Source organism: Apiospora hydei, assembly GCF_038363865.1.
Source record: "Apiospora hydei strain CBS 114990 chromosome Unknown utg000006l_segment0_segment0, whole genome shotgun sequence".
Classification (NCBI taxonomy): Eukaryota; Fungi; Ascomycota; class Sordariomycetes; order Amphisphaeriales; family Apiosporaceae; genus Apiospora; species Apiospora hydei.
The window spans coordinates 32285-50544 of record NW_027117365.1 but is presented as its reverse complement, the minus strand read 5'-3'; the positions used below and the strand labels follow the sequence as shown (position 1 = coordinate 50544).

General features: G+C 56.5%; 5 protein-coding genes across 5 annotated transcripts; 3 read left to right on the top strand and 2 right to left on the bottom strand.

Moving 5' to 3' along the window:
• Positions 1-1853: 1853 nt before the first annotated feature.
• Positions 1854-3295, top strand: PG997_007188 (uncharacterized protein; the record flags this gene model as incomplete). The annotated part of the gene is made up of 3 exons (XM_066811503.1): positions 1854-2411; positions 2475-2771; positions 2840-3295. 3 exons carry the CDS (start codon positions 1854-1856, stop codon positions 3293-3295), a joined length of 1311 nt encoding a protein of 436 aa, XP_066666845.1.
• A 143-nt stretch (positions 3296-3438) lies between these two features.
• On the bottom strand, positions 3439-5794 carry PG997_007187 (allantoate permease; the record flags this gene model as incomplete). Its single annotated transcript, XM_066811502.1, has 8 exons — positions 3439-3833; positions 3899-4118; positions 4167-4496; positions 4567-4606; positions 4867-4940; positions 5032-5231; positions 5323-5392; positions 5507-5794. The coding sequence occupies 8 exons, from the start codon at positions 5792-5794 to the stop codon at positions 3439-3441; spliced, it is 1617 nt and encodes a 538-aa protein (XP_066666844.1).
• Positions 5795-6496: 702 nt separating this feature from the next.
• PG997_007186 (cation diffusion facilitator family metal ion transporter) lies at positions 6497-8140 on the bottom strand (the record flags this gene model as incomplete). Its single annotated transcript, XM_066811501.1, has 7 exons — positions 6497-6862; positions 6989-7294; positions 7366-7547; positions 7618-7765; positions 7826-7870; positions 7936-7985; positions 8056-8140. The coding sequence occupies 7 exons, from the start codon at positions 8138-8140 to the stop codon at positions 6497-6499; spliced, it is 1182 nt and encodes a 393-aa protein (XP_066666843.1).
• Positions 8141-9532: 1392 nt separating this feature from the next.
• PG997_007185 (oxidoreductase bli-4) lies at positions 9533-10600 on the top strand (the record flags this gene model as incomplete). Its single annotated transcript, XM_066811500.1, has 2 exons — positions 9533-9547; positions 9602-10600. The coding sequence occupies 2 exons, from the start codon at positions 9533-9535 to the stop codon at positions 10598-10600; spliced, it is 1014 nt and encodes a 337-aa protein (XP_066666842.1).
• Positions 10601-11105: 505 nt separating this feature from the next.
• On the top strand, positions 11106-16838 carry PG997_007184 (uncharacterized protein; the record flags this gene model as incomplete). The annotated part of the gene is made up of 3 exons (XM_066811499.1): positions 11106-15490; positions 15553-16361; positions 16423-16838. 3 exons carry the CDS (start codon positions 11106-11108, stop codon positions 16836-16838), a joined length of 5610 nt encoding a protein of 1869 aa, XP_066666841.1.
• Between the last annotated feature and the right edge of the window lie 1422 nt (positions 16839-18260).

Sequence of the window (18260 nt, the reverse complement as noted above, 5' to 3'; positions counted from 1 at the left end):
AGATTGATGCAGATCTATAGATGGGTTATGCTGCTGCCGTAAGAGCCGCGCGTCAAGGTCAGCTGTGGTGAGGGAGAATGGAGTTTGGCGGATGGTAGATCTTGCTTGTTTCGATTCCCTACTTGTTAGTTCGTATAGCGCGTCTCGAAGAATCTTCTGCTTGTTCTCGATCATCATGCCTTCAACCTCTATGCATATTTAAATGCGGTATCGATTTCTCCGGCCAGCGCCATCTCCATGTAGTAGTATCTATCAACACGGTCCAACCGGCGCACGAGATTGAGTGGTTACCGACTGACAGGCATTGGCCAGAAAGCTTGGCGCAAGTTGGCAGTCGGTGGGCCCAGCTCTCGGACCGACTGACGTAGGTAACATTCTGTTTTTTGTGCCTGTGGGATACTGTATGTAGGTATGTATTTGTATCCGGCAATTTTTGACCGGGAACCTCAGCAGCATGAGATGCAAGCGAGAGGGATATGTGTGTAAGACTCGAGATGCGAATACGGAACATAAAGTCAAGTTCGTGTAGGCAGCCGTTAGTGTCGCCGCTGACCGACAAGACCTCCCAAAGTCTGGTGGACGGGTGACGGTCCAGTCTGCGGAAAGTCTTCTGGAAAGTCGAACGGTGTCGGGGCTGGTGTGGTTCTGATGCAGTGCTAGCAGTGCTTATTTAGCGCTTACTGGTTAGTGTACCGCAGGCAATCAGGGCTTCAGGGGCGGCTACTTGTAGGCTAGGCTGCATTGGGCCCATTGTCCCAGCGCCTTGAGTAACCTAGCACAGGCACAACAGAAGGTCGCCAACCAGCAAGTCACCTCCCTCGATTGTTTATACTTCATACGCCCAAGTTCTGGTATCGTCATCATCATCGCCATCCATCTTCGGGGCATGTTCAATCAACTCCATCAATTTCACTTGGTCCCCCAAGAAACAGTGGCCTCAATGGACAAGAGCCGCGTGCTGCTGGGTACGGGTCCCCACAAAACCCCCCCAAGCAGCTTGGCAGCCAAGGCAAGGCCCAAGCAAAGTCCATGGAAGAAAGGCCTGGGGTTGATCTTCTAGTGCAACCAACAGTGGACAACCCACGGAGCCAACAATCAACAGCATACAAATCTCAGGTATCATTTAACCTAGTGTACCACTCAGTTGACAATACGTTGATCGGTACTCTTCGCACCGAGAACACTGCTATCGGGTACTGCAAATCATAACATCACACTATCGGGTCCGTAACGGTCCCTGTTTCTTTACCTAAATTTATCCAGTTATGCCCAGATATACTGTTGATCTGGTGCTGCACTAAGTTAAATGATCCCTGAGATTTGTACTCTGGTCAGTGTCTGGTGTCTGGGCAGGGGAAACGATGGAGGGAAGTGGGCTCTGGATGCTGGGCGTGAGCTATGGAGAGGAACCACTTTCTCTGCGCACGCGACAGTGCAATTGGCGATTGGCAACACACAGCACCGCACAGTAGCCGTTCCGAACACAGCACACAAGAGAACACAGCGACACAACAGACAACGCGGCAGTCCAAGACAATCAAACCAGACTCCACCGCCATCCCCATTCTTCTGGTGCGTGCTGCGCCGTTTCATCTTGTTTGCCGCATCCCTACACCCTTTTAACCCCCCTGGGGCTGCCACTCGCTGCGACCTGGGTTCAATGATAGTAACCTGACAAAAGGGTTGCCAGTTCGTCCCTTCGTCATGCTGCTGCTGCTGTCGCTGTTGCTGTCGCCGCTGCCAAGTCCCGCCTGCTTCCCGCGCTGTACCACTTGAGTACTTGAGAGAAAGCAAACAGCCCTCGGACCAAACAAACACAAACAAAGACACCTGTGCCAGACACACGCGACATGATGCTGGCCCCGGGCGTCTTGCGGATGGGCATCCGACTCGTGCGCCAGCTCGCCATCGCCATTCCCGTCGTCATTGTACTTTTATGGGTCCTGCTGCCGAACGACCACTTCCTTCGTCTTTGGGCGCGCTTCAACCTCAGCCCCGTCATTGACCCTACTCTGACCACCAGCCAATTCTACACCTCGCCGGTGCCCTACCCCGTGGACACCAACAAGGACGTCGTCCTGATCGTCAAGTCGGGCTATGGCACGCGCCACCGCCTGCATGGCTGGCTGGATCTCATCCAGCGTGGCCTGCACTTTGACAACTTTCTGTTCGTGGCCGACTTCGACACGGACGACCTGGCCATGGTCGATGCTAAGGCTGAGCCCGTCATCGTCCACAACGTCGCCAACATGACCATGCACCGGGTCATGGCCCAGCTCAATATTGAGGAGCAGAAGCGCTACCCCAGAATCGAGAAGTACACCACTCTCGAGGGCGCCCTGAAGCATGAGTACAACACCATCGCCGAGAAGGTTGCCCAGGAGTTCGGCTGGGAGATGGATGCCATCAAGGTAATTATGATTGGTTGACTGATGTTACGTGAAAAGGCTCCAGACGCTGACTCTGCATCCCAGTTCATCCCGAGCTTGGAACTGGCCTGGACTCGCTACCCCAAGGCCAAGTGGTATCTCTTGGCGGACGATGATACCTATCTGATCCGTCCCTCCCTCGAGCAGTTCCTGGGCCACCTCGACTCCAGCAAGCCCCTCTACGTCGGCAACGCCGTCGGCGCCTGGAACGGCCGCTTCGCCCACGGCGGCTCCACCATTGTCGTCTCCCGCCCCGCGCTGGCCCAGCTGTTCAACGGCCACCCCGATGTCGTCGAACAGGCCTACGTCACCTCCCTCACCACCCTGCTGGGCGACCACCTCGTGACCAAGACCTTCCACCGGATCGGCCTCTACCTCAAGGAGGGTACAGCCGCTTCTTCAACGGCGAGCCGCCCGCGAGCACCAAGATCCGCCACGACCGCATGTGCGACCCCATTATTTCTTATCATCACATCAAGAACCCCGAGGCCATGATGGCTGTCCACGACGTCTTTGGCCGGGCCACGTCGCCGCCGCGCTGGCTCGACACCTGGCGCCTCAAGGGGGCGCCGACGCTGCAGCAGCTCGAGAAGCAGCCCATCATCGCCGACTGGGACCACGTCGGCGGCCTGGACGAGTACACGCACAGCGGCAAGGCCGACACGGCCGAGGCCTGCATGGCGAAATGCACCGGCAAGAAGTGGGGCGCCTGCCTCGCCTGGACGTTTATCCCCGAGACCAAGGTGTGCAACACGAGCCCGTGGATGATTGTCGGGCAGACCGAGGTCGGGCGGATGACGGGTGTTAACACCAAGCTCGTCCGGAAGCTGGCCAAGGACTGCCTCTCGTCCATGAATAAAGTATAAGAATAAACGAAACGCGACGATACACATATGTAATGCTTACAAGCCATGAGAGAAAAAAAGAAATAAATCAACACTAATGCTACGGTACTCTGCGCCTGGTGATTCCTGCCTTGTCACAACTAATCCAGAACCACCACCCTCAATCAATGGGCAAACCGAAAGTCGAGCCGTCGACTGCCTTGGAGCCTTGTGTCCTTTGCGTAAGCCCTCCGCTCTTCCTCCGTCATGGCGCCCCATACCGCGTCCCGCTGCTTGTTCCGCCACATGTAGTAGGCCTTTGTGGCGAAGAACAGGAAGATGGCGAGGACGTTGAGGGCGACGAGCGTGCCGTTGCCGCGCCGGTACAGGGGCTTGTCGTCGTCCCGGTAAATGAAGTTGCCGATGACGTTGCCCAGTTGGACTGCCATCTGACGTAGTGGAAGGTCAATAGTTGGTCGCAAGGAGGGAGGGACCACACGCACATTGTAGACGGCCGCGGACACGGACCGGGTTCCCACGTTGTTGGAGTTTCGAGAGGTCCATGCGACCAGGATCGCATCTGGGACGTGGGTCAGCCAACTAACGCATGATCACCTCTGGGGGAACGAATGACAGCCAGCATACGGCAATAAGGGTAGGACAGTAGCGTTGTCACGATAGCATACGTCTCCCAGACGTCTTGGATCAGACCGGGCCACCAGCGCAGCGCGACGACGCAGGGAAGCGTCCACCAGGCTTGGAGGGAAGAGACGAGGCTGCGCTCGTTGACGTAGTCGGCCAGGCGCGTCAGCAGCAGGAGCGTGACGATGTGGGCGAAGCTCTGGTCGCCGCAGCAGTTAGCCAGCTGGTCCATAAATCTTCAGAAACCCTTGAACTGCCTTGATTGACTTACCGAGGGGATCGTAAGGAGATTTGTGTCGAACGTGTCGAAGCCCGCCGATTTGAGGATCAGCGTGATGTATTTCGTTAGTGGGCTCTGGGGGATGTAGACCACCAGCCCCAGTATATAGAGGGGCCACAAGTCGTAGTCGCACAGCGAACTCCAGAGCCGTTGGGGCGTGATGGCCTGGCGGTTGTGCATGTCGCCCTTGGACGGGTCGTCCCTCAACACGCGGTTCACGACGATGGTGACCTCGCGGTCGGTGAACCAGCCCTGGGGCCAGAACCAGGTTTTGGTCTGGACGGCGGAGGCGGGCATCATGAAAAAGGAGGCTATGCCGACCTGTGGTCGAATTACGAGATTTTAGTGACGACTGACTTGGACAATGATTTTCCCGAGGATTGGGGCTTACCAGTAGAGTAATCAGACCTTCTATGAGGAACAACCAACGCCTGTACATCATGGAGTCAGCAACAAGTAGAGTAATTTGTAGGGTGTAACATGAAGTTGGGAATAGAATAGTAGAGTAAGTGAATAATCATCTCACCAACCACTCCAACCGATTATCCCACGCATACGCAAGAGGGCAAAAGCGAGTAGGGAGGTCAAGATGCCAGTGACTGAGAGGGTTGTCCAGAAGTAGCTTGCACGCGGAATGTTAGCAAGGCTCAGTTTCCAAGCGTTGTCCCCTTCAGTTAAATTGGTTACGTACCTTAGTCTGATGGGTAGCTCTCTCGAAGTGTAGAAGTAGCTCAGCCAGAGCACCACATCGGGTATGAAGCCTCCCTGCATTTAATATTAGCTTTGTATCTGAATTACCTGTCTGGGGTGGCAAATGATCCTGGGATATATAGTTTCAGCAACAGCAGCGATGTACCTCCAGAAGTCCAAGTAGAGCCCTCGTGGCCAAGAAGCTTCCTCGCCCGCTCAAGGCGCACTGGGAGCAGGCGACGATGGACCAGAGGCAGATCTGCATAGGGATCCAGCGGTCCGGCCCGACCTTCTTGGAAACCAGCTGCGAGGGTAGCTCAGCCAACAGGAAGGAGAGCAAGAAGACCGTGTTGCCGTAGTTGTAATCTAGAAAGTCAGTACTTTGGTTTTAGACTCAGCCTCCAAATCTAGCAGGCTGAGTTTCAAGTGAATACCTCGGTCTATGGGTGGAACGTACCGTCTGTTGTGAGATTGAGGTCATCCAGCATGTTATCCGAAACAGCCTGGACCAAGTTGCCTCGGTCGACCTGCAGGCCGAAGAACATGACGCACTAACAAATTATACCAACACATCATCAGACAACGTTTCCCTTTCTGGTTTGGCATGAGATGGTTTCAAGTAAAGAACGCAAAGTACCTACCGCCCATAGACAGACACGCCAGTCCACCTTGCGGATGACGGCCCTCTCCTCCTGCGCGGTCCAGGTCGCGGTCGGGTCGAACACGTGGCGGCATTCGTACTGGGAGTCCTCGTAGGTCTTTTTCCAATGCGCCGCGGCTTCCGGGTCGCTGAAAGGGTTGGGGCCGTGGTACTGAAAGTCGGCGGCCTCCGAGTCCGAGTGCTGGCTCGAGTGGACATCGGGCCCTTTTGCAGCGGATGATACATCTACAGTGGCGGGGAGTCCGGCTTGAATCGGTGGGATGGACATTGTTGGGCGGCTATGAGACGATATGAAGTGATTCGGGTGATATTCTGATGGACTTTCGGGATAAACAATTAGAGGAAGATGTACGTATCTGATCCATTAGTGTTACACACAAGCAAGAAAACATTCTGATACAATCCCTTTCTGGCGTTATCCTGTTGGAATTATTTGTGGATTTATCAACATATTGCCGATGATATGGGCTATTCCCATGATGCGGCGATGTCTACCCCAAATTGCGTGATGGAGCATTGCACTGATAAGAACCCCCTTTTCGTGTACACCCCTGCTGAAGAGGGATGTGGTGAAGTGCGGGGATACCGATTGCGTGATATAATTATGTATGCATGTTGATTCTTCCTATTGTTTTGATCGGTGCTACTTACTGAAAGTCGACATGAATACCTGCTGATATTGTCGCCGGCCACCGTTGTCCTGGGATAGTGGGCTTTTAAGATCGGTGTATTGTTTTATATTAATATCCAAGTTTGTTTCATGATTGCTTATTCACATTTACAAGTCGGAGGCGGGCTCTGCCGGACGGATCCAAACCTCCAGAAAATCGGGAGAGAACAACAAGTACTATATTTGCAGCATTTGCAATTGGCAGACTTGACTTGATAAAATGGTAGAGCGAAACCTAGCTGGCTGACCATCTTGTTTGGCGTGGCCAGCGCCTTTCTCTATCCCAATTAGCCTCGCCACTTACCGGGGCGTCGAAACCGCACAGCACTTGAGATCTTCGCAAAGCTTGCCACACACTATCTGGCACGCCGCCTTGTCTCCATGTCCAGACTTGATCGTCGGGGCAGGGGAGGAGGGCGAAGATACGAGGGTCGTGGTTGTCGAGGTTGAAGTAGAGGGACTCGCGGCGGCAGGAACAATTTCTGGTTGCAGGGTCGTAGAGTGGATGCCGTACGCATGGAGGCACTCGTTGACCGTCCGGGCCCGTTCCACGAAGTCGGCAACGGTGGTGTCGGGCTCACTGACGACGACGTGGGCTGAGGCCATGGCTTTCGTTTGGTCGAGGCGCCAGATGTGGAGCTCGTGGACAGACTCGATGCCGGGGATCTGACGAGGTGAGGATTAGCTAGGTGACTGACGAAGAGGCAACGAAAAAAAGAAAAAAAAGAGAAAAACAAAACAAAAGGACATAGGTATAGGTAATAGACATGCCTTTTCCAGATCATGCTTCACGTCTCCCAAATCTACGCCGACAGGCGCGCTCTCCAGGAGGATCCGGCCGCTGTTCTTGACGAGGGGCAGCGACGAGAGCAAAATCATGACAGCGATGCCCATGCTCACGCCCGGGTCGGCATAGAAGCGGGCGTCGTAGTGCGTCAGCCAGACGACGAGCGCCGCGATGATGACGCCGACGTTGTTGAGGGCGTCGCTGAGGACGTGGGTTAGGACGCCGAGCATGCCGAGGTCCCGGCCGGTGGAAGTGGATGAGGATTGGAATTTGGGGAGGGCGTGGCGGTGGTTGGTGTGGGTGTCGATGGGCTGGAGAGGAGATTATTAGTTAGTCTAGAGCTGCTTGATATACGTGAATATGGAAAAGCGTGTCTGCCTACCGTCAGAGTTCCGGACCCATCCGTACTAGGAAGTTCGGTTTCAGCATCAGGCGAAACAGTATTAGATTCCCCGTGGCTGTGATGATGGTGACCATGGTGTTCGTGAAGAAGAGCCGCGCTCAATATGTTCAGAGTGAGCCCAACGCAGCCCATGATCAGCATCAGCTTCGGATTTTCCACCTCTGTAGATAAGTCAGTGAGTGTAAACACGCACACAGTTCCAGGCATAGGATGGGGGTATATATGACTTACTCTCTAGGGAGATGAACCGCTCGATGGACTGGAGGAAAATGGAGACGCCCAGGGCCAGGAGGAAGACGCCGTTGAAGAATGCGCCCAGCAGGGAGGCACGCACCCAACCAAAGGAGAACTCCTGCGGCGACTTGGCATCTTCAGAGATCTGAAAGGTGAAATCAGTTGGTGTGTCGATGTTCGAGTGAGTGGATGAGAGGGTACGTACGATGAAAGCAACAAGCGCGACGACGAAGCCGATGAGATCATTCAACTGGCCATGAATGTGAGATTGACATGAGGGCCACATGATGTTTTTCTGGTCTCGGATGAACTAACATAGTGGAAGGCATCTGCGAGTAGTGCCAGCGAGCCGGTCATGAAAGCCACTATCATGCACAAACATGTCTGATTAGTCAGTGTTTCCCGGCATGGGGATGATCGTGGTGGGAATCATACCAACGATCTCGGCAACGAAAAAGGAGAAGGAGATGGCGATGGTTCCAATCAGCTTCTGCTTAGAGGTGAGTCCGAGTCCAGCCATCGAGATGCCCTTACTGACCCGACCGTCAGCAAGGGGGGTGATCAGGAATCAAAAGGGATGAAGATATTCAGCTACGCAGAAGCGGAACAGTACCAGGCACAGATGAGATGCGGCTTTTACAGGAGGACCAAAGAACAGTTCGTGTCACCCAAGCAGGAAGGAAAACACAAGTTTGCATCTTGGTAACACTGGACGAACTGACAGCTGGCTCTCACACGGGAACGGGACTGGGGCAGAAGCGAGTCAAGAATCGAATGGCCTGTTGACACGAGTTGCTCTTGTTGCTATTTACTTTGTATTTACTCTGGGATGCACCTCCCTTCTCGAGCGCGACCTACCTAAGGTTCCTGCTGGCTAATGCAGGCAACGAGACATCTGCAGTCTGTTAATGTCTATTGGCTCATACTTCAGCGAGGATGCGAGAGTTGATTGCGGCGACGATAAAGAACGGCGGTGGCTAGCCACTGCGCACTTTTGCATGACACGACACGACACGACGGATTGAAACGCGGCGCGCCGTTGCTCTCTTTCGTAAAGAGCATGCTGCAGTATGCGAGATGAGATGTCTGTGTTGCGAATGTGGAACACGGATACTCGAGATCAAGCAAGCAAGAAGCAGTCCCGGAGCTGTCAATCAAGTGTTGCCAATCGTCGAGAAGCCGCGGGAGTAATTATCCTCTCTCTGTTAATTGGCTACAGTGGTGGTGGTGGGGTTGCTAGGGGATAGGAACTGGAGTCTGGCCGTAGCCGGATCGGATCGGATCGGATCTGTTTTAACTGACATGTACCCGAAATAGCAATCTAGATTTGCGCCAACTGCACCAAGTTGCGAAGAGGTAGAAGATACCTAATAGGCAGAATTGGAATAAGAAGTCCCCGGGGTTTTCGCGATTTACTTTTCCTGGATCTGGGATTGCTTTGCTCAGGGGGTCCAGTCGGCCAGCTCCAAGGTTCATGAGCCACTACTCACAGTCATGACGACGGAGGTCTTGGCCCGGCCCTGCAGAGTCAAGCCGTCATCAACAACGTCGTAGACTGCATCGCCAGACTTCGGTGACCGCCCTATGATCCAACCAAGCATTTGGTTGGTGGTATAAGGTCCCATTCTTCAGCCATGGCGAAGTTCCTGGAATTTACTGCATCGCGTAAAGCAGTATTGCATCAGCTGCAGAACGTGACGCAATGGCTGCTTCTATTCAACGTGGACTCAACCTTGTAGGCCAGACAAACCTGCGTTCTGTCATTTCTCGCCCAACAATTCAACGCTGTGCATGTGCAGGATTATCCCAATCATCCGCATCAACAATATCTAGCCAACGGAAACATCCAGCCAAGTATCAACCCAGCAGTACTTCCAGTTATTCCACGGCCTCATCGGCAGCAGCCGCCGCCATGGATACCATCAAGGTATGATCTTGATCTCTGCAGCCGTCATTTACCTGTAGGCTGACCATGTCGTAGAACACAATCGGCGAGAACTTTGGTGGGATGGCGCAGGGCCTGTCCACGCATCAGTTCAAGCTATCAGATGTGCCGGACCTGAGCGGCAAGGTCGCCGTCGTCACCGGCGGCAGCGAAGGCATTGGCTACGGCTCCATCCACACTTTGCTGGACCACAACATCTCCAAGATCTACATTTTGTCCATATCCGAGGAGGTCGCCAAGGGCGCCAGGGCATCCATCGCCAAGGACCTGGGCGAGGAGGCCGTCAACAAGACGAAATGGTACCAGTGCGACCTGGCCGACTGGAAGCACGTCAAGGAGTTGGCCGAGGAGATCGAGAAGGACACGGACCGGATCGACATCCTCATCAACAACGCCGGCCGGGGCATCATGACCCACGAGCTGACCGACTACGGCGTGGACCGACACATGGCCGTCAACCACATGGGCCACGCAGTGCTGACCTCGACTCTGCTACCGCTCCTGAAGAAGACGGCGGAGCAGGGCGGCGACACGGTGCGCATCGTCAACCTGGCCAGCAATGCGCACCAGGGCGCCCCCAAGGACACAAAGTTCGAGAGCCTCGAGGAGCTGAACCAGGACCTCGGCCCCAACCCGCTCTACGGACGCTCCAAGCTGGCGGCCATCCTGTACGCGCGCTACTTCACCCGCAAAGTGACCGAGGCCGGCCACCCGAACCTGATCATGAACGCGGTGCACCCGGGCCTGGTGTCGACCAAGCAGAGCACGCAGGACATCCACGAGCCGTTCCCCATCCTGGGCTACGGCGTGTCGACGGTCATGGAGCCCTTTAAGAAGACCCAGTTCGAGGGTTGTGTGTCCAGCATGTTCGCGGCCACCAAGACGGACAAGGGCGGGCAATACATCTGCCCGCCGGCGGTGCCCGAAGAAGGGAGTCCTCTGGCGCAGGACGATGCCCTCGCCGACCGGCTGATGGAGCTGACGCGGAAGACGGTGCTAGAGAAGACGAAGACAACTGTGGACGTGTCGCATTAAGTTAGTAGGTAAGTATATATGTACATTAATAGTTGAATTAAGCAATGAATGTATTTATTTTTTATATAATTCTTTCAGTACATACAACAGTAACTCCCATGAATTTGAAAGTCCTGACATTACTTACTTCAACCATCGGAGCTTGGTAGCTAGAAGATGCCGAGGTCGCTGGACCAATTAGTGGATGCAGCACTAATCCACCACCCCCAACGGCGGGCAGTGGACCTCCAGCCCGCCGATTAGCGCCTTATCGCTGATAAGAGGTCGACCTGGACAATTGAACAATCACGACGCCGACTTGCCTCCCACCAACTGCTTAATACCGCGAATGCTTCCAGGCGTTTTACTGCAGTGGTCAGGGACATGATTGCGATCCCAAGAAATCCCGAACCCTGACGACCAGCCTCGGACTCGAGTCCCCCGAAGAACACGAGCGGCCGCCGCATCACCATGAAGAAGAGTCCATCCTCCACCGACTTGGGCTAAGTCCAGCACATATTTCCCAATGTCGCACACCAACTCCAACTCCAGCAACCACAGCACCACGTCGCCGACCTCGTCGCGGCGCGGGCCCCTGTCGCACCTGCGCCAGCTCAGCCGCACCAGCTTCGACAAGGTCTCCCTCGCTTCGGCCCCGCGCTCCCCCGACACCGTCTCAAGCAACTCGACCGTCCGCAATGGCCCCAAGCGCATCGCCCCGCGCACCTGCACCATCGCCATCAACGAGTCGCTCATCCCCACCCGCGACGAGATCCTCCTCAACCTCGACCTGCTGGGCGCCGACATCAAGCCCGGCACCCTCATGTCCATCATCCCCGTCAAGGGCGAACAAGACCGAACTGCCAGCTCCAACTATGGCTCGACCAAGTCCTCGATGCTCCATCGCACCAACACCGGCGGCGGTGGCCCCGACGATGGCTCCAATGCCCACAGGCGCTACATCTTTGTCGCCAAGGACATGTCCAAGGAGGTACGCGCCAGGAACCCCGCCATCGAGATCCTGGTCGCCAAGCACGTCGGCGATGCGTTCGGCATGAGAAAGGGCACCCAGGTCACGCTGGCCCCCGTCGACGACCAGGCGCCCGCCCTCGAGGCCTCCCACGTCGAGCTGACCTTCAAGGACATGTACCTCTCGAGGTCCGACATGTGGAGGCTGGCCGTCTCCGACCTGGCCGACCGCACCGTCTACAAGGGCCAGGTCGTCTTCTTCATGGGCACCATCAAGGCCACCGTCGCCACCGTCTACGTCGACGGCCGCAAGGCCCCGTCCGCCTTCTTCGGCCGCCATACCCGCCCCATCTTCCGGAGCGAGTCGGCTAGGTATGTGCTGTTCATCCAGATGGCCCGCGAGATGTGGGACTTTGACTCGGACGGGTCCGGCGAGATCATGTTCTACAAAGTCGTCAACGGCTTCTTGCCCGCCCTCTTCAAGAAGTGGGCCATGCTGCAGGTGAAGCACCTCGTCACCATCGTCCTCTTCGCCCGCGTCGAGTACGACACGGGCATCAACACAAACCTCGCCAACGACACTCTGGAGGACGACTTCTACACCGGCTATCAGACGTTTGGGGACCGCCGGCCTTACAAGGACTTCTACCGCGTCGTTGTCAGCGAGATGGCTAGCGGCGAGTGGACGACGATCCTGCACCAGCTGAAACGAGAGTTCAACATCTTTCGCAAGGACATCAGCCTCTTCCACTTAGAGGCCAGGGCCGATACCCCCACCGACTCGGAGGATGCAGCCTCCAAAGCCGGCGCGGCATCCCGCGTCAAGGCGCACTCGTCTCTCGCCATGTACGGCAACTTCCTCGAAGCCATCACCATGGCCTCCTCCCAGTATGCCACCGACTACATCGACCGCGATCTGTTGCGCACGGGCATCTCCATTGCCGTCATCAGCCCCGGCTCCGGCGTGTTCGAGGTGGATTACGAGAATCTGCGACGTACGACCGAGGCGCTGGTGGGCAACGGGATCGGCATCGACCTCATCTGCATACCCAAGATCCCCCTTCACTCGGTCCCGCTGTTTCGCTACCGGAACCCGCACTACCTCGGCGCCAACCAGCAATCGAGGACGAGAAGTACGAGAAGCCGTGATAGCACCCCGAAACAGCCTACGCCGCTGGTTGGCAGCTACAGCACCATAACCGAGCACATGTCACCGTCCCGGCTGGTAGAAGAGTCTGGCCGGTTGGCGCCGCTCTCCCGTATTCAAAACGACGAGTGGGCTTTTGCTTTGCCCCAGTGGCTGCATGTCTCCTATTGGACAGGCAAATCCGAAGATGCCCTGTCGTACCACGGCATCACGCTGTTTGCGCCTGAGCATTCAAACAAGGACATGGAAGAGGAAGAGTTCACCATTCGCTGCAGGCTCTATGATTTGCAGATGAGGAGCGTGCTGGAGACCAACGAGATCGAGACGCCCCCGCTCCATACCGATCCCAAGTACCCCGACCCGTCGAGGTTCGCCAGCAACGTCGGACACTCGTCTCACAGCTTGCACCCAACCTCGTCATCACACCACCATCGCAAGCCCGCGGATGGACTGTATGATCCAGTGTATGGGCTTCAGAAATTTGTGCCCGAGAGGCTGACCAAGCCGGGCGAAAAGTCGCTGTGGAAAGAGCTCCAAGCATTCGACGAGTCGCGCGCCCGACTCCCTCCGACACGGGGTTTTCCACTGGCACCAAAGCAAGCGCACGACCTCAGCCTCGAGGAGCCTACCCGGAAACAGCTGATGGAGGACACAGCTGGCTTGTTCGGGACTTCCATTGGCGACAAGAAGAACGATGTCTCGTTACCTGGGATCCCCTCTAGTTACAGCTCCACAGCTGCACGTCCGGATTCATCTGTTGCCGAGACCGCGCCCGAACGGCGGCGCGAGCCGCACACAGCGACTGCATCCCATTCTAGATCGCAGTCCACCAAAACCCCAAAGTTCATGAGGCAGATCAGTTTGGGGCAGAAAGGGTTCGGCATTGCCGCGCCCAAGACGACCCTGGCCGAAGTCCGCACCGAGCACGTCAGCGCTCAGCAGCCGGGCCCCAAGACGCCAGCCCCGGCCAGGGTGATCACACCGACAACGCCCGGCAGGCCATCGATCCAGATCAGCTCGCCTCGGATCGCACCCAAGGACAGCATGTCTCGCCTTATCGAGCGATCCTCGTCCAATGCATCTCTGGTCGACCACTTCCAGGAACTAACTCAGAACACACCGACCCGGCCCATCCTGATCAAGTCGAATACTGGCAACGATTCGTCGAGCCAACTCCGATCGGGCTCCCATCTCGCATCTGGGTCTTACATGGCAGCACAGGGAGGCCGGTCGTCGCGGCTTGACGAGGATCGCGACGTCATGTACTCCAAAGTCCTTAGGCAGGATGACCACCAGAAGATGAGCATCAACAAGCTGTTGGCAGGGGCCATGCCGGAGCTTCCGACCACATTATCACCGACTACAGCCATGGCACCCTGGCTCGTGGTGCTGAACCCCTCCAACCCCGATATCAACAAGGTCAATGACACCATTTTGTTCAGCAGGTGGCAGCACGTCTTCCCCAAGCCGAGCGAGATGCGAGTCATGCAGTGGAAATCCCTCTCTGCCCCGGCCTCCGTGCCCTTGACCACCGAATATTTCCCTACCAAGCACCAGCTCGATACGGAATTCCAGCGGCAGCCGTACAACATCGCCCAGAACTTGGAGGACGATCTCACAGAAGAGCCGAAGCTGCGCGAAGACTTCTTGAGAGAGCTCATCAGCGCACGCTTTGCCCATGGGTTCCAGGTCGTGGTCGGCCCGAACGTGGCCAAGGCGTTTGGGCAGAAGCTCATGAAGATCGCCGACGTCTTTTCTCGAGATCACATGGTCGAAGATGGAACGAGCTTGTTCATGGGGGTCGGCAACACGATTCACCAACTGTCATGTGTTAATGGCACGGAAGTTGAGGTGAATATCTTCGTCAGGAAACCGACCGAGCCGGCGCTGCCTGCCGACCAGCCCTACAAGACGTACAAGCCGGCGATCCGAACCTACATTGAGCCCACCTATGAAAACTGCGAGATCGACATTCTCACCCCCAAGCCCGAGAAGAACTGGAACTACATTGACTCTTACCTGGCCGGGCACACGGACGAGATGACGGAGAACCTCCGATTCTGGCGAGCGCGGTTTGTCCTGATCCCCATGAGTTCCCGTCCGTATTCTACGTCCAAGTCGCACCACATGGACAACGACGAGGAGATTCGGCTCGAGGGCATCAAGCGCCTGGCCCAGACGTGGCAGAAGAATCGCTACATGTCGCCGTCAGAGAGACAGTTCCAAAGCGCCGGCCAGAAGAAGTCGCGGGACCCCAACCCGCTGGACATTGTCTACAAGACCGAAGATTCGTCCGTGGTGATTGCCGCCGAGATGGAGACCCTTCCGATCTTCGAGAGCGCCGAGCCGACATCCCGGAAAGGTCAGCTCGTAACTAACCGAGAGCGCTTCTCCAAGTCCAACTTCAACATATCCTCCCTGGCCGAAGCCATCCAGCAGCCCGTCGAGAATGGCGGGGTGCGCATGCAGAACCGCAGGTGGCATCTGCGGCTGCATTACAACTGCTTTATCGGCTCCGACATGACGACTTGGCTTCTGGACAACTTCGAGGACCTCGAGAGCCGGGACGAGGCCGTGGAGCTGGGCAACGCGTTGATGGTCTACGACGACGAGCGGCCCAAGGATGGCACTTCCCGGGACCCCAGAAAGGAGCGCGGCCGCGGCATCTTCGTGCATGTGGAACGCAGACACCCGTTCCGCGATGGGCAGTACTTTTACCAGATCGCCACCGAACTCGCCAAGCCTCACCCCGCCGGCTGGCTCAATATCCGCAAAAGCAACAACAGCAACAACCAGTCGGTCCCGTCGACCCCTCTGACCGAGCAGACCCCAGAGACTCACCTCGTACTGGATTGAGCGGAGCGTCGCGGCCGTCGTCCCTCCACGAAGAGAATTCGCCCAACTCGGGTGCTACCACTCCAACCATGTCCCTACCCGGCGGCAAGAGAGCCAAGGTGGTTCTCAGCAAGATGATGAAGTACGACGTCGATCCCCGTCGCAAGTCGTACCGGCCCGAGCGGATCAACCTCCACTACGACCGCCTGCACAACCCGGACAACTGCTACCACATCCGGATCGACTGGATGAACGTGACGGCCAAGCTCATCGAGGACGCCGTCAAGAGCTGGGCCGCCATTGCCGCCCAGCACGGCCTGCGTCTCGTCGAGGTGCCGATCGCCGAGGCGTGCGCCATTAGCGACGTGAACCCCTTCCGCAAACCGTACCACATCAAGCTGGCGCTCCCGCCACCGACCAAACGGCCCGTGACGTACTACGACCCCAACTCCTTCACGCCCCAGAGCCAGCCGGGGCGGCACTACTACCAGAAAGCCCTCCTGCGCAAGTTTGATTTCGTGCTCGACATGGAGGCGGCGTCCAATTTTCCCAGCAACGTCGACGTCTCGTACTCGTGGGGCCAGCCGGACTTCAAGTACTCGCAGTACATCCACCGGTCGGGCATGGTGATTGTGGAGATCCGCGACGACGGGGACTTCTTGCTGCTGGCCAACCGGCTGTACAGCAACCGGGCCGCCGCGTTCCAGCAGGGGCTGCCGCGCGCGACGGAGCAGCCGATGCCGCCCAACGACCGCATCTCGCGCCTCCCTGAGCACCGGCGGGCACAGTCTGGCCGAGCCTACGCCCATCTCATCGCCCTTGTTCAGGCCGGTGCTGTTTTCTTCGTCGTCGTCCCAACAAGCGCCCAGCGCGGTCCGGGACCCGCCGCCAGTCTCATCTCCGCGGCTGGGCTCGATGGCGGGACGGCCGGGCATGATTGCGACGCATGGGGATCCCGAGATTCTGCGGGAGGCGTTGATGAACTTTTGCGGCGATGAAGAGGCGCTCGAGGCGTTTTACCGCGACACGCTCGAGAAGGGGGCGACGGTGAGCACGCCCGGGTTCGGGGCCACAGGGTCCGTATCGTCGGCATCCGGTGTCGGCGGTGCGGAGTCGGTGGTTTCGGACGCGGCCATTCCTTCGCTGGGGCTGCCTCCAGGCGTCCTTTCTGGGGATCATCTGAATCATCGGGAGTTTGGCGGTGGCGGCGGCGGGTCAGCAGGGCCAGGGCCGCTCCGGGTGGGAACGCCTGGCGGGGGGTCCATGTTGAGGCGGGGGAGTGTGCAGCACCAGCATCATCAGTTATGATACCTACATGTAGTATTTTGTTATTACGTTACATTACGTTACATAAGACCTCAGTTGAGATCCAGCGCAACGCAATGCACCATGGCATGGCATTATACGTGTACGATGATGAATCAGTGAGTGATACGAAGCACAAAACTTGTTGCGGGCTGTACTCCACCGTACACCTTGGAACACAACACGAGATCTGGTACGGGTACGGGTACGGTTTTCTTGGCTTCTGGAAGGGAATGTTTCTTTGGGGATCGTGGGAGCGGTCAAGCCTGACGCTGACGGGGTGCCTCGGCGCCAAAGATGGGAGACGGGTATCGTACAATGCTAAGCAATGCTGCAAGTGATTCCCACGGAACTGGCCATGGGAAAGATGTCCATGGAAGGACTGCGGGGCCTTGACTTGGCAAGGGCTCGCTCTGTGCTGTCCCTAGCGGTTGTAGATCCAGTGCACAGTTACGTACATAATTATAGCTCTGGAGTCAGAATCCATAAGTTGCCGACGGCGCCACGATGACTTGTTGCCCAAAAAGTCTGGGAGCGAAAGCCGGGAAATGCAAGTTTGCGACAAGGCTTTGATTGGTGCAACGCATGCGACAATTGTGCTTCGTCCTCCCATGCCATGCAGTGCCACGTTGGACGCCACCTAACCTTAGGGACTTGGGGATCGGGGTATTACCTGATTCGCCCGGTACATGCATATCCCGCTGTTCCTTGCTTTCTCTGTTCCCTTCAGGCCGTCTGTGTGGCCGTGGTTGAGATAGATGCCGGGCGTCATTTGGTAGGACTGGGCTGGGCTGTAGTGCATGCATTCATTCTTGCCGTGTTGCATGACATGGCTTATACATATGTAGGGCCTGCACCGGTTTAGGCATGATGGACGGAATGAGGTTGCGAGGTATCGTGATTCACTCCCGGTAGGGGTGGTATTTCCACATGCGGGCGCTTATCTCAGATCCAACTACAATCTCGCCCAGGCACTTTTGGACCGAAAACAGAAACAGAAGCCACCAGCAAACCACCACATCAGCAGCTCAGCCTGATTTTCGCATGTCGTTTGAGTAGCCTACCTTCCTCACGTTTGGAGAATGGTTCGCGCCTATCCGTACAGGAATAAGCTTCCAAAGTTTCTAGCTGCTGAGGTGAGAGCTAAGCAGCTACATAAGCAACAACCCCTTGTCTGGCGCGCAAGTGGGTAGAGGACGGATCCAGGATGGGCAACGGGGCTACTGTAGAGATGGGTCCCCCCCTTGTTCTTGTTTTTGCTCAAGTGGTGGAAAATGCGACGTCAACGGCGCGTAGGCTAAGGGGCGCACCTCATTTCAAATTAGGTCAGAGAGCCCGAGTGGGCTTGGACGGAGAGAAGATGAGAAGGAGAGGGCAGGGGGCAGAACGAGACGCGAGAGGCATTTATCCAAAGTAAATGAGAAA